The sequence below is a fragment of the Schistocerca nitens genome, chromosome 1 (assembly GCF_023898315.1).
Source record: "Schistocerca nitens isolate TAMUIC-IGC-003100 chromosome 1, iqSchNite1.1, whole genome shotgun sequence".
Taxonomy (NCBI): Eukaryota; Metazoa; Arthropoda; class Insecta; order Orthoptera; family Acrididae; genus Schistocerca; species Schistocerca nitens.
The window spans coordinates 1,122,401,090-1,122,420,476 of NC_064614.1; the positions used below are offsets into that span (position 1 = coordinate 1,122,401,090).

A 19,387-nucleotide genomic window follows, 5' to 3' on the forward strand; every position below is an offset into this window, starting at 1 on the left:
GAGCGTCTGCCATGTAAGCAGGAAATCCCGGGTTCGAGTCCCGGTCGGGGCACACATTTTCAACATGTCCCCAACGAAGTGTATCAACGCCTGCTTGCAGCTAGGGTGTTCATTTAATTATCATTTCTATTCTAGCAAAGCTGCATGGTCATATATAGTTAAAATAAAATATGGGTTCCCGGCCTTTGACCTTCTTGTGTGCGAACGCACACGCTATGCCCGAACTCGTACGGGACTTGGTAGATTAATCTGCCACGAGTAATGAGTATGATGGGCAAACATCTAATAGGCGCACTACGAATGTAGTGTTGTGGACATGTTGGGAATGTGGATCTCACGGGGAGCGTGCAAGGGATAAGTCCCTGCAGACGCACTATCCTCTGTGCCCGCGGTGGCTCAGATGGATAGAGCGTCTGCCATGTAAGCAGGAAATCCCGGGTTCGAGTCCCGGTCGGGGCACACATTTTCAACATGTCCCCAACGAAGTGTATCAACGCCTGCTTGCAGCTAGGGTGTTCATTTAATTATCATTTCTATTCTAGCAAAGCTGCATGGTCATATATAGTTAAAATAAAATATGGGTTCCCGGCCTTTGACCTTCTTGTGTGCGAACGCACACGCTATGCCCGAACTCGTACGGGACTTGGTAGATTAATCTGCCACGAGTAATGAGTATGATGGGCAAACATCTAATAGGCGCACTACGAATGTAGTGTTGTGGACATGTTGGGAATGTGGATCTCACGGGGAGCGTGCAAGGGATAAGTCCCTGCAGACGCACTATCCTCTGTGCCCGCGGTGGCTCAGATGGATAGAGCGTCTGCCATGTAAGCAGGAAATCCCGGGTTCGAGTCCCGGTCGGGGCACACATTTTCAACATGTCCCCAACGAAGTGTATCAACGCCTGCTTGCAGCTAGGGTGTTCATTTAATTATCATTTCTATTCTAGCAAAGCTGCATGGTCATATATAGTTAAAATAAAATATGGGTTCCCGGCCTTTGACCTTCTTGTGTGCGAACGCACACGCTATGCCCGAACTCGTACGGGACTTGGTAGATTAATCTGCCACGAGTAATGAGTATGATGGGCAAACATCTAATAGGCGCACTACGAATGTAGTGTTGTGGACATGTTGGGAATGTGGATCTCACGGGGAGCGTGCAAGGGATAAGTCCCTGCAGACGCACTATCCTCTGTGCCCGCGGTGGCTCAGATGGATAGAGCGTCTGCCATGTAAGCAGGAAATCCCGGGTTCGAGTCCCGGTCGGGGCACACATTTTCAACATGTCCCCAACGAAGTGTATCAACGCCTGCTTGCAGCTAGGGTGTTCATTTAATTATCATTTCTATTCTAGCAAAGCTGCATGGTCATATATAGTTAAAATAAAATATGGGTTCCCGGCCTTTGACCTTCTTGTGTGCGAACGCACACGCTATGCCCGAACTCGTACGGGACTTGGTAGATTAATCTGCCACGAGTAATGAGTATGATGGGCAAACATCTAATAGGCGCACTACGAATGTAGTGTTGTGGACATGTTGGGAATGTGGATCTCACGGGGAGCGTGCAAGGGATAAGTCCCTGCAGACGCACTATCCTCTGTGCCCGCGGTGGCTCAGATGGATAGAGCGTCTGCCATGTAAGCAGGAAATCCCGGGTTCGAGTCCCGGTCGGGGCACACATTTTCAACATGTCCCCAACGAAGTGTATCAACGCCTGCTTGCAGCTAGGGTGTTCATTTAATTATCATTTCTATTCTAGCAAAGCTGCATGGTCATATATAGTTAAAATAAAATATGGGTTCCCGGCCTTTGACCTTCTTGTGTGCGAACGCACACGCTATGCCCGAACTCGTACGGGACTTGGTAGATTAATCTGCCACGAGTAATGAGTATGATGGGCAAACATCTAATAGGCGCACTACGAATGTAGTGTTGTGGACATGTTGGGAATGTGGATCTCACGGGGAGCGTGCAAGGGATAAGTCCCTGCAGACGCACTATCCTCTGTGCCCGCGGTGGCTCAGATGGATAGAGCGTCTGCCATGTAAGCAGGAAATCCCGGGTTCGAGTCCCGGTCGGGGCACACATTTTCAACATGTCCCCAACGAAGTGTATCAACGCCTGCTTGCAGCTAGGGTGTTCATTTAATTATCATTTCTATTCTAGCAAAGCTGCATGGTCATATATAGTTAAAATAAAATATGGGTTCCCGGCCTTTGACCTTCTTGTGTGCGAACGCACACGCTATGCCCGAACTCGTACGGGACTTGGTAGATTAATCTGCCACGAGTAATGAGTATGATGGGCAAACATCTAATAGGCGCACTACGAATGTAGTGTTGTGGACATGTTGGGAATGTGGATCTCACGGGGAGCGTGCAAGGGATAAGTCCCTGCAGACGCACTATCCTCTGTGCCCGCGGTGGCTCAGATGGATAGAGCGTCTGCCATGTAAGCAGGAAATCCCGGGTTCGAGTCCCGGTCGGGGCACACATTTTCAACATGTCCCCAACGAAGTGTATCAACGCCTGCTTGCAGCTAGGGTGTTCATTTAATTATCATTTCTATTCTAGCAAAGCTGCATGGTCATATATAGTTAAAATAAAATATGGGTTCCCGGCCTTTGACCTTCTTGTGTGCGAACGCACACGCTATGCCCGAACTCGTACGGGACTTGGTAGATTAATCTGCCACGAGTAATGAGTATGATGGGCAAACATCTAATAGGCGCACTACGAATGTAGTGTTGTGGACATGTTGGGAATGTGGATCTCACGGGGAGCGTGCAAGGGATAAGTCCCTGCAGACGCACTATCCTCTGTGCCCGCGGTGGCTCAGATGGATAGAGCGTCTGCCATGTAAGCAGGAAATCCCGGGTTCGAGTCCCGGTCGGGGCACACATTTTCAACATGTCCCCAACGAAGTGTATCAACGCCTGCTTGCAGCTAGGGTGTTCATTTAATTATCATTTCTATTCTAGCAAAGCTGCATGGTCATATATAGTTAAAATAAAATATGGGTTCCCGGCCTTTGACCTTCTTGTGTGCGAACGCACACGCTATGCCCGAACTCGTACGGGACTTGGTAGATTAATCTGCCACGAGTAATGAGTATGATGGGCAAACATCTAATAGGCGCACTACGAATGTAGTGTTGTGGACATGTTGGGAATGTGGATCTCACGGGGAGCGTGCAAGGGATAAGTCCCTGCAGACGCACTATCCTCTGTGCCCGCGGTGGCTCAGATGGATAGAGCGTCTGCCATGTAAGCAGGAAATCCCGGGTTCGAGTCCCGGTCGGGGCACACATTTTCAACATGTCCCCAACGAAGTGTATCAACGCCTGCTTGCAGCTAGGGTGTTCATTTAATTATCATTTCTATTCTAGCAAAGCTGCATGGTCATATATAGTTAAAATAAATAAATGTCATCCAGACATAGATTTTCTATGGCTCCCCCAAACTGTTTAAGGCAAATGTTAGTATGATTTCTTTGAAAAGGACATGACCAATTCTCTTTCTCATCCTTTACCAATCTGATCTGGTGCTGCATTTCTAGTTGCTCAATCATCAATGTGATATTAAAGCCTAATGATCTCCTCCCACCCTCTAACATAGTTGTTCATGCTTATTAATACTGCAACTAACAGTGAACACATCATTTAATGTTCAGATCATTTAAGTTCTTTCAAAAATGTTAAATCCAGTGTTAAATACCAATATTTTATTGTATTGCTTACAGAGATCCACGACAAACAACATTTTGAAAAATGCTGGAAAAATACTCTCAACCAGTGTCATCTAAATCTTCATCAACACACTTCACATGCTGAACCCACACAGCTGACTCATTTAAAATGTTCATATTTGATATATATATTTTATACATCTTACGAAGATACATATATGTTCATGGTTAATAAACATACAGATTTAAAGAAGGCATCACACAAAATTAATTTTACTGAAGAATGTGTACCATAATTGCAAAGATTCAGCTCTTCCACATCATTGAGGGAAGTTGCAGTTATGATCCATGTAAAACATAAATAAATAATCTGCTAAATAGTCAGAGAAAAAGAGAACAATAGACAAATTATATAAAGCAAATGAGAAAAGAGCAGAGCTACATACATACACTGGAAGCCACTCTGAAGTGCACAGCAGAGAGAACTTAGCATTGTGCCACCTGTTAGTATTCCTTTCTATTCCAGTTGTGTATGGAGGGCAGAAGAATGACTACTTACATCAGCCTGCCACGGCATGCGAAACTCCATGCATGCAGTGTATGGGTTGCGGGTGGGTCAAGACCAGGACTGTCACTTGGCTTTGCACGATCCCTCCCAGAAGTAACTGTTACAGCATGATATTTCATTTAGTATTCCGGTGTGGCATTTTTCAGTTGACACTACTCTCTGAGTTCAGCAGAATTGCGCTCTCTGCACTATTTAAAGCTTGCTATTTGTTCATAGTATGAAAGAGTGGTGACTGGTCCATGGCTGTCCACACAAAAACAGGCAATCTAACAATCTATCATTGCAATCTCTTACAATGCTGGGAATGACAGAAGAGAGCAATGAGATTCCTCAGTTCACTTAAGAGACAGATACTGTGTATTTGTTTGCTGCGAGAGGACATTACAAGATCAAGCAGAAAGAATTTAAAGATTTAGTTGACAATGAAAGAGCAAATAATTACGATACTTGACAGATGGGGTTCATTATTCTATACATTGAAGAGTCTTAGTGCTACATTTGCAGGCTTGGAGCACATGAAGAAATTGATGGCATAAATAGTGAAATTTCCGAAATCGCATATGTTATTCCATTGTCAGTTGCAACAGTTTTCAATGGAACTGAACAAAGACTGTGGAGACCTCATGTATTACTGCAAAAGACTTTGATTAAGTCAAGGAGAATGCCTGGAATTTTTTGATTTCAAACTCACTAATGTTGAATTTATGAAGGAAAAAGTAGTGCAGGAACAAAATGTAGAACATCTGGAATGGAGTGCAGACTTTGCATTTGAAGCTGACTTGACTGCACACTGCCCACAGTAAGACATTGCAAGGTAGCCTCTTTTTGATTTGATAGGTGATGCTTTGAAAAAGAAAATCACATTGTCAAAGGGACACATTCTGACAAAGACAGTCCAGTTCCCTAAGCTCACTGGTGTTAAAGAAAACATGAGGTTTCAAGAATTCATTGTGTCCTTGAAAGAATTGTAAGGATACTTTCATAAAGATTTTGAGGACACTGTCAATCTTTCATCTGTTACTGAGCTGTTTTCAAGATCATTTGCCATTTCAGTTGAAAGTTTTTCTGTGCATGTGCAGATGTAACTGAATGACCGATGAGGTAACTCCTTTTTAATGGCAAATCTTTTTACATTAAAACTTCCCAAGACATCTACATTGCTTTCCTCTAGTAGAGTTTCCAAGTCTCCATAACAAGATTGCAAAAGCACTGCAATAATTTGATTGATATATTTGTGTGAAAGACCTTTTTTTGATTATAAACCTAAATAAGCCATGATTACATGGCAACTTGAGGGTGAAACTCTGAAACTGTCTGTATCTGTCCATATGCCGACAGTTTGTACCAGGTAAAAATTATGTTATATCTTCAGTGCACTGAAAATAATTAAATGAGACTGAAAATTAGTTCTGTTTTGACATATGTTGTTGAAAAATGACCAAATATGAAACAAAGTAGTATGCGGTGCAACCGCAGTCCCACTTAAATGCAGCAAGTTTGCAATTTTCCCTCTTCCCCCTCCTCACACTTGAACAGCCTGGTGTGGTGTGGGAGAAATGCCAAACAAGGCTGAGTGCTTTGGCACTTGGGTCCGGGGCATGGCCTCCAAGCCGAAATCTTTGCTGCCCCTGACTTCCGTGCACACTGTAATTAGTCTTATCTTGTATTTGTAGTCCCTATGAAACAATATGTATAGAGCTGAAATATATTTCTAGATTATTCACTTAATACTGGTTCTTGAATCTTTGAAGTACAATTAGAGGTTACCAGGATAATCTGCATCTATCTTCAAGTGCCTGTTTTTTAACATTTCTGTGACGCTCTCCTGGAATCAAACAAACCTGTGACTATCTGTGGCTCCCATCTTTGAGTATGTTTGATATTCCCCATTTGTTCTGTTTGCTATACGTTCCGCACAAGTGAGCAACATTGCAAGATGGTACACAGAAGTGTTTTGTGAGCAAGTTCCTTTGCTGATTGACTGCATTTTCTCAGTATGTTTACAATGTACTGAAATTTCCAATTAAATTACCTAAATCTAAGCCTATTGAAGGGTCTTGTTATTTGAGGAAATGAATATGAGTTTGGCTTATGATCTACAATGATCTTAAATTGTGAACCAATATCTCTTGAATTGCCATTCTACTAAACTGTGTAGTTCTTCTGAAGGACGACTTCTTCTCCGTTGCAACTGTATCTGTCCAGAAAATCTGAAGGTACTTATCTACTACTTCAACTTTTTACTACATTATTAAAAACTACTTATTATCATATAAATCAAAGACTGGAAAATCCAGGATGGAAATGCAGTGTGGTTTCATTTGCTTGAGACTGCAGTTGTGTGTGTGTGTGTGTGTGTGTGTGTGTGTATTGTTGATGAAGGCCATTGGATGAAAGCTTTAAGTGTGAAGGTCTTTTTGTTGTGTCTATCTGTAACTCAGTATCTCCTCTATTATCATATTTATCCACTAGTTACAATAAGCAAACAATTCATATGATGTTTGCCTTTAAACATGAACTGCGGGATTACATGTGATCAGCACAATGTCATGGTCTAATGGATTTCACATTTAGACCCAATGTTTCATCCCCATCTCTGGAGGGATTTTCAAGGAGGATCTTGGCCTCTTCATATGTCTGATTCACACCCTGGCTCATTGCTGACTGCAGCAAAATTTCATTTACACATGTTCCCATGCATCAGGATGAGCCACGTATTTTGAATACTCGAGCACAATTAGACATTGTTGATTGCCTTCATCCGTTGTGCTGTCACCCTATGGTGGAAGACTGGTACACATCTTTATTCATCACAGAGACTGAAATGTCATTTACTTCCATGCCCTTCTCTTTCTTCTTGAAATTCCTGGGATATTTTACAATTTCTATGGTCTCTATGTATAGCCTTTCATGTTATCCACTTGAGGCTGCCAGTATTTGAGTCCTCTCAAAATGAATGTGGTGGTTGATAAGAGTCAAGCACTGGTGGGCAGAAGTGGATACCAAGAAAGGCTATGCAGAGAGGCCACAGAGATTGTAAAACACACCAGGAATACAGAATACTTTCCTGGATGAAGATCATCATTCATGATACTGTAGATGTTGTGCAACAATCACTTTACCACACTAGCTACCTCAACAACTGCAGACATACTTCACAAGCCACTGTATGGTGCATGGTGTAGGTTACCTTGTACCACTACTAGCAAAGGGATGCCAGCAGGTTTTCACCTCAGTAGGGGCAAAACATTTTCTCCATACATAACGTTTAGAAATTTTGAGGATATTGTTATCTGCTCATTGTTTTCTAATATTAGTTTCTAAAGTGCACTTTTAGTACATGGGCAATTTATACTACCAATCACCCCGGTGGAATCTTTGGGTCTTGGTGATCCTGTGCCACTCCACTATCTGCATCCGGTTCTTCCTACCAAGCAAAATGGTGCATTGGTTTGCACACTGGACTCGCATTCAGCAAGATGATGGTTCAAACTTGCATGCACCCATCCAGATTCAGGTTTTCTATTATTTCCCTAATTCGCTCCTTGTGTATCGCAGGATGGTTATTTTGAAAGAGTACAGCCAATTCCCTTACCCATCCTTGACACAATCAGAGACTGTGCTCCTTCTCTAATGACCTTGATGTTCGTGGGATGTTACACCCAATATTCCTTCCTTCTTCATTTATCCAGTTCTTCCAGTTTGGCACCATTTCCTTACATTCAGTGATACCCTTCACTCTGCAGTCTGGGGTCATCTCATCTTGCCATCTGCTTCTTGGTAGTCCCAGGGGTTTTGAGTTTCCATCTTCTTGTTATACACTCCTGGAAATTGAAATAAGAACACCGTGAATTCATTGTCCCAGGAAGGGGAAACTTTATTGACACATTCCTGGGATCAGATACATCACATGATCACACTGACAGAACCACAGGCACATACACACAGGCAACAGAGCATGCACAATGTCGGCTCTAGTACAGTGTATATCCACCTTTCGCAGCAATGCAGGCTGCTATTCTCCCATGGAGACGATCGTAGAGATGCTGGATGTAGTCCTGTGGAACGGCTTGCCATGCCATTTCCACCTGGCGCCTCAGTTGGACCAGCATTCGTGCTGGACGTGCAGACCGCGTGAGACGACGCTTCATCCAGTCCCAAACATGCTCAATGGGGGACATATCCGGAGATCTTGCTGGCCAGGGTAGTTGACTTACACCTTCTAGAGCACGTTGGGTGGCACGGGATACATGCGGACGTGCATTGTCCTGTTGGAACAGCAAGTTCCCTTGCCGGTCTAGGAATGGTAGAACGATGGTTTCGATGACGGTTTGGATGTACCGTGCACTATTCAGTGTCCCCTCGACGATCACCAGTGGTGTACGGCCAGTGTAGGAGATCGCTCCCCACACCATGATGCCGGGTGTTGGCCCTGTGTGCCTCGGTCGTATGCAGTCCTGATTGTGGTGCTCACCTGCATGGCGCCAAACACGCATACGACCATCATTGGCACCAAGGCAGAAGCGACTCTCGTCACAAAAGACGACACGTCTCCATTCGTCCCTCCATTCATGCCTGTCGCGACACCACTGGAGGCGGGCTGCACGATGTTGGGGCGTGAGCGGAAGATGACCTAACGGTGTGCGGGACCGTAGCCCAGCTTCATGGAGATGGTTGCGAATGGTCCTCGCCGATACCCCAGGAGCAACAGTGTCCCTAATTTGCTGGGAAGTGGCGGTGCGGTCCCCTACGGCACTGCGTAGGATCCTACGGTCTTGGCGTGCATCCGTGCGTCGCTGCGGTCCGGTCCCAGGTCGACAGGCACGTGCACCTTCCGCCGACCACTGGCGACAACATCGATGTACTGTGGAGACCTCATGCCCCACGTGTTGAGCAATTCGGCGGTACGTCCACCCGGCCTCCCGCATGCCCACTATACGCCCTCGCTCAAAGTCCGTCAACTGCACATACGGTTCACGTCCACGCTGTCGCGGCATGCTACCAGTGTTAAAGACTGCGATGGAGCTCCGTATGCCACGGTAAACTGGCGGACACTGACGGCAGCGGTGCACAAATGCTGCACAGCTAGCGCCATTCGACGGCCAACACCGCGGTTCCTGGTGTGTCCGCTGTGCCGTGCGTGTGATCATTGCTTGTACAGCCCTCTCGCAGTGTCCGGAGCAAGTATGGTGGGTCTGACACACCGGTGTCAATGTGTTCTTTTTTCCATTTCCAGGAGTGTATATCTGATGGACAATTCTGTCAGGGTCCATTCTGACAATATGGCCTACTCATTGTAAACGTCTTACTTTGTTGATGTTCACTACCAAGGGTTGCTCAGCCAGCTTAGCTAGTTTTTCATTGGATCTCCAAACAGATCTTTTTGTTGCTTGATCAAATGTTGGCCCAAAAACTTTTCACTTTCTGTGCACTTTATTTTCTAAGTCTGAGAGATGGTGCTCTTCTCTTTGATTCATGCTCCATGTTTCCCTCCTCACAGCAGCACTGGGTTAATGACTGTGTTGTAGTGTTTCAGCTTGCTTTTCCTGGTCATGAGTTTGGAGGGTAGAAGTGTTTGACATTAAAAGTAAACTTTGTCTGTGTTCTGTAATCTAATTTGGTATCAAGATGTCTTCTATTGCAATCATTTACATTTACAACAAGATATTTGATGTTGGGAGTGTTCTTGAAAGCCTAGTTTTCTATGTGAAAGTCTTAACATTGTCTTGTAGTCATGTTTTTCCCTTTGTATGATTATGTGTTTTAATTTTCTTCATTAATTTTTAAACATATTTTTGTGACATTTCATTTAATATCTTAAACAGTGTTTCGGTTTCACCACTGTTACTTCCTGTTAAAACTATGTCATCGATGTAGGTAGTTATATGTGATGGTTATCTGTGATGTTTCCATTTGTTGCTTGTTTGGTTTCTCTTACAACTTTCTCCATTACAAGGTTGAAACTAAGTGAGGATCTCACCTCACCTGGCTTCTGTCCAGTTTTCTTCTCAAAACAGTTTAGTAATGACCTACAATATATCAGCCTGCTCACTGCCATCTCCATACACATTTTGACCAGGCTGATGAGCTTAGTAGAGACTGTATTTTCAGTCTAGATCCACATTCAGTTTCAATGAGCACTCTGTTGCTGCCTTCTGAAACAAAACGGACAGCTAATAGATATTCTAGTTATGTTCCCATATTTTTTCATTTATGGTCTTGATGCAAAATAGTGTTGATCTATTTCTGCAAAAAGCATTCTGGTAGTCTCCCATTCTGTCCGTGGTATAGAGTGTGAGTCTTTGCAATATTATATGTGACAGTACTTTCTATGCTGTGTCTAGTAGGGAAATTCCTCTGTAATTTCTTCGGTTTCATTTATCTCCTTTCTTGTTGTAGGGACAGAGATTGATTCCTTCCAGTCATCTGGTATTGTACTATCTTGCCAAATTTTAAGAATAATATGAAACAATTTCTCATGAAGTTTATGATCACTCCACTAGGGTCTGGCAGATTAAGCTGCTTTGTGTTTTTTTAGTTTTTTCAAATTACTGATTAGATGTTCTTGTGTTATCATTCACAGAAGATTCAGCAGTTGGCAAGCAACTTTGCTCGAGTTTAGTTTTTGTTTCAGGACAGTTCAGTGAGTCATCAAAATATTCTTTCCAAGCCTGTACTATATCATCTGATTCACTCGTAGTGTTACCATTGATATCATGAATAGCTGCAGTCCAGTTGTACCCCTGCTTATGTTATTTATGGTGCCATATAATTTGTGGATGTTCTTTGCTTTCTGGTCCTTCTGAATAGCCTGTAGAGTGAGTTCGAAGTACAACCTTTTGTCTCTTCATAGGGTCTTGCTTGTTTCTATCTGTGCCCACCTGTGGCCCTGTTCTAGGTCTTGGTTTATGCTATTCTGTAGCCATTCCTTGCTGGCTGTGATGCTAGCTTCTACTGCCATGTTGCATGTATTGTTGAAACATTTCTTCTTTTTTTTGTTCTACTTTTGGAGCCAGTAATGTGTTTTCAGCTAACTTCCTTGTCTGACAACATACTTTTCCTCACTTTCAAGAACCTCTGCATGCTACTGTCATATACTGTGATGACTCTGAGATGGTTCTAAAACAGTTTTCATACATCTTCAAAGAATGAGATTTCTTAAAGAAAAACATAACAATTTTAAATAAATTATTCTTCATACAAAGTTTTTCAGTACTCTTATTTTATAACTCACATTACATATGTTTTTATATCATTTTATTGATATTTTTGGAGCATTTTAGTGATACTTTTTGTGGTATTTTATGTCATAAAAATCTGGGTCCTGTGGTTGCAGGTCCTAATCCATCTCCATAAACTACATGTTTTCTAACTAGGTGCCATTGCCCCATATGGTGGTACTCTCATAAATATATGCTGCAGTGGCATCAAGTCAAATGCTGTTCAGATGTCAAGAAATACTGCATCCACTTGGTTATCTTAATCCATGACTTTCAGGATGTCATATGAGAAAAGTGCTAATTGGGTCTCATGTGAACATTGTTTTCAGAATCAGCTTTGATTGGCATAGAGATACCTCATTAAGCTTGAACTCATAATATATTTTCCAATTCTACAACATATTAACATCAATGAGATTGGACGGTAGCTTTGTGGAACACTTCTGTTGCCTTCAGTGGTACAGCTTTATTCTGATAAATTGTGGGAGGAGTATCTCATAAAGTACTCTTTTACTTTGTTTTTGAACATCTGGAAATTTCTGAATTCCTTTCCAATGTTTACAGACACCATCTTATAGACTTAACTTACAGACAGGAACTTAAAAATCCATTCTGAACCCCAGACGGGGATGCATAATCTGTAAGGAAATCTTTTTTACCTCTAGCATTATAATTTTGAATTTTACACATCATCCTAAATTAAATTTTATTATTAGCCATATGTGCTATTAGAAAGTTCGTATATTGACACAAATGTATTAAGAACCACGACATCTCTGAAGAGGGACTCTACACAATATTCTTACCACATGCTTCTGTAGAAGTGTGCTGCATTGGCCCAGAAAATTATGCCATAGGACAGTACTAGGTGAAAGTATGCTAGTAATCCTGACTGCAGGTCAACATGATGGATGAGATTATTCAGTGGACAGCAGGTAGAAATTGTCTTCTTCATTAACTTAGCCATGTGCTGGAGCCGTCTCAGTTTATAATCCATCTATATTTTTAAGAACTTCACCCATGGAGCCTCAACAGTAAACATTCATTGATCTCTGCTTCACTTTAATTTGTTTTGAGTTGTTTAATATGAGGTTTTTTAAGATTAAGGGTTAAGCTGTTTGCTGTGAGTCAGTTGTGAGCCTATTTCATTATTCACCTTGCTGCAACTGGTGTGGATATGTTTGGGCCCTTTATTAGCATGCTTGTGTCATCAGTGGACCTTACAGTTCTTCAGGAATCCCACAATGTCTTGCATAAGTTGGTCTGTTATTAAACCTTCTTATTCACTTTTATGTCAATGCACTGGAATGTAACAAGATAATTTTATAAGGATATCAAAGATGTTCATGAGGTGAAATGTTACATACTACCCACAAATCACTTAGTTCCTTCCTCAGAGTAGAAGGTGGAATGGGTTGGGGAAGGATGGAAAATAAGGACAGGTCTTGCAGACTCCAGGTTGTGAGGGACCTACCTGCTGTGAGGAAGAGGAGCGACCAAGATGAAACGGATAGCATCAGAGTGTGTCTATTGTCTCTCTTTTAGTACTATTAAATGTGACTGCTGTTAGTACTTGGAATTTTGCCTCAAGAAAATAAGAACTGGCCAGTCATTGTGTCTCTTTGTGATTTCACAATTTTCTCTTGTGAATTTTTCTTTTCATACAAAATGTAATGTAGTAGTTAGTGAATTGCCCAATATTTTTGACAGCAATGAAATCAGACAGCTATTAAAATAATTGCATATATTGTTGTCTTTTATGAATTTTGTACTTAATAATTCTATCATTAATGTATTTAATTTCAAATACTATTTTACTGCAGGTAATGAGCAGATAATACAGTTGGTACCACTACCAGATGCTATTTACAATGTTCCTGGAAGAGACAGTAATGCAACACAAGAAATTGTCTTTCAAGCCACTGATGTTCCAGCATTGGGCTATTACTCGTACTATGTGTCTAGTACAAAACAAGAGAGAAGTTATTCAAACATTATATCAGAAAATGCAACATACATTGGAAATAATGTAAGGTTTTCAAAACACTGAATGTACAGAAATGATCATTTTGGCTGAAAACGATCTAATGTAGTATGTTTTTGTAGTACTTGCAGGTAATTTTGCATGAAACTCAAGGGACTGTAAAGTCTGTAATAATCAATGGAACAGAGTTACCACTTAGCCAAAATTTTTATTACTATGAAGGATGGGCAGGAACTAATGCAGGACCTGATAAGAGATCATCTGGTGCTTACATTTTCCGACCAGTAGGATCCGAAGCAACCATGGTGTCTGGAACTGCGACAGTCAAAATATACAAAGGTTAGCTCTAAAATGTAATAACAAAACTTCAAAATTGTTTTTGCTAACTTATTAGTAAACTTGTCAATTATTTTTGAAAGGTCCAGTTAAATATGAAGTTATTACATAGCCAGTCTTGTAACCATATTGTATTCCATGTTCCTTCAGTCCATGATTTATTGTACTTCAGTAATATATTTCAGTCATCAGCAATTATTGTAGCTTTTCTTTGTATTATTGTTGTATGAAAACTGAAAGTTCTTTGCTCACATTTTGCACAATATACTGCAAGATATGTCCACCGGTTGAGCCACTGAAATCGTATACAGGACTGGCTGGGTACAGATTCCCGTTCAGCTTGAAATGTAGCAGGCTGAATCTACTAGCATGTTTGCAACAATTTTGATATAGCTTGGATTGGCATATTAGAATTTCTTTTTCTGGTTTTATGTAATGCAGTAAGCTCCAGATTATCTGACTGTAGATTATCCATGCATAGTTCAGTGATTCTAGGGAAAAGAAAATGATTTCTGTAGTATTCTGTTATAACTAGAATGAATATATTTGTTTGGAATGCAGTATTATTTGTGTAATTCATGTGTTATAACCAGAAGACAAGTACCACCAGTCAGACATCCTTGAAGTATTTTTCCATTGTTTCCCCTTTCAACTTAGGTAAATGAGGTGACTCTGCCCTTGGGATAGGTCTGTGGCCAATTTTCTGTCCATATGTTCACCTAGCCTCTCCACTGGAGATAAAGATCGATAACTTACCACTCACTTAAAGCCAAGAGTAAAGGAAAATGATTTATGTTTTCTTCAGGAGTAATTTCTTTCAGAATTATTACTCTGTGTTAATATGAAATGAAAGCATATCATTAAACATTGCCATGAAGAATGCACTGTTAACTGCACTTTTCTAATTGCTGACAGATCTCAATAATACTATAGCTTCTCTAAAGTGGATCATTGATAACAAGTGTTAACACCTATCACATTTATTGCTTAAGTTCCACACAACTTATATGTTCAAGGTAGATAATAGATGCAAACATATTGTTCTATAAATCAAAATTGAATTAGAAATTATAGAAAAGTCAGAAAAAAGAGGAAATCTTCACAAATGTTTCTCAGGACTGTGGGTTTGGTGTAAAAACAGTGAGAGATTCAAAGACAAGCTGTTAAATTCTGTAACCAAATGTGAAAGCCATGCTAGAGTGTCAATGTATAAGTGTCTGAAAATTTCAACTCACACTAAACTAGATAAGGCACTGCACTTGTGGTTCCAGCAGAAGTAGTTCCCTATCAGGTCAGAAGTAAATAGTTAAAGTACGAAAGTTACCTGAAACTCTGAAGATTGAAGGAAAATAAAAGCTTCATCAGAATGACTGACTCAATTTAAACATTGCTATAGGATTAGAGAATTTGTCATTCACAGCAAGTAGCTTGGTAGTAACACGCATCACTTTATTCATGTAGTGTATTTTGACAAATGTAGTTTTGCTTCCACTGACAGTCAGAGTCCTGTTGTACATTGAGTGACACTGACTTCCTGGAGAAAAGAAATCATAAAAATACAGAGCAAAATGAATTTTTAAATATCCTGCAATAAATACCTATCTTGTCAGTGTTAACAACAAAATCTTTGTTGAAATTTAATATCAATTTTAATGTCTGGGTTCAAAAAGTGTCTGCAGCAGCCGAGGTTTCTTAGATTGTCTTTGTTTCTTTTCTTCAAACAAATCTTGTCACTTTTCAGTGAAAAATTCTGTGCTTATTTATTAATCTATGAACCCATTTGTCAGAAGCTTTAAATTCAAAATCTGTAAACTGTTGTGCTGCTGTTGAAGCCCACTGTTGTAAATTCTGTGTAGTTACTTGCTGATGATTCTCTTGGGCGTCAACAGGACAATCATACATCTGGGAACTGATTGCTGTGTATTTATCGAATTGATTGCCTCCTTTTTTTATGTCTTCTTCCCATTGGGGTATATATTCCTTCTTTCTTAACCAGCTGCACCTTTTTGTTTTGTAATGTTTGCAGTTTCCTTATGGGATGAGCCTTTACGATATTAAGAAAGATAATTTTGTAATTCGAGGAAAGATGGTCTACTTCTCTTGAATTCTTTTCTTCTGGTTCATATTCATCCAATGAGATGTGTCTTTGGCTTTTCAAATGGTTTGCCTTCACAGTTCTCATTTTCATGAATAAGTTCATCACAAGTCACAAGTATTTTTTCAGCCAACATGTCCATAGTACATCTGTAAATTTCTTCACCATCAACATTGCTTCACGAGAAAGCATCATTCAATATTCCAATGCAGTCAAATTATTTGCAGCAAGCAGGCTTTTGTAATAAACAACTGCATCTTTTATCATCATCTTTGGCACTTCACTGCATAATGAATCTGCAGCTTCTGATACTTTTGTGATATCTTCATTGACAGACATTTTTAATTCACAATATTGTAAAAATTACAATAATGTTTCACAGTGCAGAACACTCCAATCTCTGCAAAAGTCAGGAATGAAAAGGCACTGTTGCAGGTAAGACCCATTGCTCAATTAGTTCCATGCCAGCCTTAACAATTCCTAACCATTAGCCTGTTTGTATACACAACAGGGCAACAGCTATACTCCACTTTTCCATGAAGACACTAGTTCCTCAAATTTACAGTGAATATTTACAACCTTTCCACTGCTTATAATATTGCACAATTTTGTAATAAGATTGTAATGACAGTAATTAATGCTTTAATTTACTTCCATTAAAATGTGTTTTAAGTTATTCAAATTTTTAAAAAGAAAGTATTGATGAGTATAATTCAGCCTCTAAGTAGCCAGTGACACCCATTTCATTTCATAAACAAAATAAAATTATTTATGATTTAGTTGATAATGCTTTCAGTCATTAACTTTATTTAAAAGTAATTATACTCAAGTACTACACTACTGGCCATTAAAATTACTACACCAAGAAGAAATGCAGATGATAAACAGGTATTCATTGGACGAATATATTATACTAGAACTGACCTGTGATTACATTTTCACACAATTTGGGTGCATATCTCCTGAGAAATCAGTACCCAGAACAACCACTTCTGGCCATAATAATGGCCTTGATACGCCTAGGCATTGAGTCAAACAGAGCTAGGATGGCGTGTACAGGTACAACTGCCCATGCAGCATCAACACGATACCACAGTTCATCAAAAGTAGCGACTGGCGTATTGTGACAAGCCAGTTGCTTGGCCACCACTGAAAAGACATTTTCAATTGGTGAGAAATCTGGAAAATGTGCTGGCCAGGGCAGCAGTCGAACATTTCCTGTATCCAGAAATGCCCGTACAGGACCTGAAGGGTAGAGCCACAGGTCATAACACATCTGAAATGTAATGTCCACTGTTCAAAGTGCCGTCAATGTGAACAAGACGTGACCAAGACGAGTAACCAATGGCACCCCATACCATCACGCTGGGTGATATGCCAGTATGGTGATGACGAATACACGCTTCCAATGTGCATTCACCGTGATGTCGCCAGACACGGATGCATCCATCAGAACCTGGATTCATCCGAAAAAATGACGTTTTGCCATTCGTGCACCCAGGTTCGTCGTTGAATACACCAACAACTATACCATCGCAGGCACTCCTGCCTGTGATGCAGCGTCAAGGGTAACCGCACCCAAGGTCTCCGAGCTGATAGTCCATGCTGCTGCAAACATTGTCGAACTGTTCGTGCAGATGGTTGTTGTCATGCAAACATCCCCATCTGATGACTCAGGGATCGAGACGTGGCTGCATGATCCGTTACAGCCATGCGGATAAGATGCCTGTCATCTCGACTGCTTGTGATACGAGGCCTTGGGATCCAGCACGGCGTTCCGTATTACCCTCCTGAACCCTCCGATTCCATTTTCTGCTAACAGTCATTGAATCTCGTCCAACGCAAGCGGCAATGTCATGATACGATAAACCGCAATCGCGATAGGCTACAATCCGAACTTTCTCAAAGTCGGAAACGTGATGGTACGCATTTCTCCTCCTTACACGAGGCATCACAACAACGTTTCACCAGGCAACACCGGTCAACTGCTGTTTGTGTATGAGAAATCGCTTGCAAACTTTCCTCATGTCAGCACGTTGTAGGTGTCACCACCGGCGCCAACCTTGTGTGAATGCTCTGAAAAGCTAATCATTTGCATATCACAGCATCTTCTTCCTGTCGGTAAATTTTGCGTCTGTAGCACATCATCTTCATGGTGTAGCAATTTTAATGGCCAGTAGTGTATTTTGATACTGTATGCCATAGTCAATGTCAATAGTATTTTCAGTCAAATATTTACTATGAACTGAATTAGAATTTTGAATAGAAATGTTATAATTAAAATGTTTTTACTTAACTAAGTAATCCATGAAAAAATATCTTTTATGTAATTAATCAAAGTTGTGTCAGTTGTAAAACTGTGTGGGGTACTATGAACCCTTGTATTTGTAGGATACTGTACATGTGTGTGTGTGTGTGTGTGTGTGTGTGTGTGTGTTGTATTTTCTGATGAAATCCATGCAATGTAAATTGTATCTGGATGAATAAACTAATATTACTATTACTACTACTACTACTATTACTATAATATTTATAACAATTGAGAAAACAAAATAAAATCGAGTCTGCATGTAGGATCAAATCCAGATAAGCCATATGATGTTCTAGCACACTGCTGACTGAGCTATGTCACCTATATGGTTGAACAGTACTTCTGACCGTATGACTTGCGTATGAGCTATGCTGAAAACTTTAGAGCCCTTTTTCTCAGAATTTTCTTGATAGTGTGCTTTAAGACTTCTATGAGTGGTTGCCCATGAGATATACTACCAACCTGTGAAGTCTCATCCCAAACAATTTCCAAGACTGGAAGTTCCACTTGTTAGTGTAACTTTTTACAGATGTAAATGTGACTTCACCACACTGTTTGTTTTAAATGTCATTAAATGAGTCAAACACTCAGCCTGTTCACCATAACTCAGAGAAATACAAGTAGCCTATCACTGAATCAGATGAACTATTATTTAGTTTTAGAAAAGAATAGGCTGTCCAAAACCAAAAATGAAGTACTTATAGATAGAAGGGCCACATAAATTTCAAATTATGTGATTTAGATTTTCTGTGGCATCCCTAAATCACTTAAGGTGAATATTGGGACAGTTCCTCAGCAAGCCTAAGGCTCATTTTCTTTCCCATCCTTGCCAATCTAACTTAATGCATCATATCTAATTATTATGCAACTGAAAAGATCTATACCTATGCTCTTTGTTATTTGTGTATCCTGTCATGCGCTAGTTAGGTAATAATATGATATCAAATGTTTAATAATTTATATTATATTTATTTTAAATTAAAACAGGTGATGTTGTGGAAGAAGTGCATCAAACCATTAGTGACTGGATCAGTCAAGTTATTAGGATATATAAAACTGAAAAACACATTGAATTTGAATGGCTAGTTGGACCCATTCCCACCGAGTATGTATTGCTTTGATCCTAAATGCTAATAGAACCTACTTCACTGAGACTAATTTATTATATAATTCATCATCTGCT

At 40.5% G+C, this 19,387-nt stretch overlaps 1 protein-coding gene across 1 annotated transcript in view; it reads left to right on the top strand.

Moving 5' to 3' along the window:
- Nucleotides 1-19,387, top strand: part of LOC126199206 (lysosomal alpha-mannosidase-like) — a 125,282-nt gene that overhangs the window by 91,370 nt on the left and 14,525 nt on the right. The window contains exons 11-13 of the mRNA XM_049935988.1: nt 13,302-13,507; nt 13,585-13,801; nt 19,192-19,309. Coding sequence (XP_049791945.1) covers nt 13,302-13,507; nt 13,585-13,801; nt 19,192-19,309 — 541 coding nt within the window. The remainder of the gene's footprint in view (nt 1-13,301; nt 13,508-13,584; nt 13,802-19,191; nt 19,310-19,387) is intronic.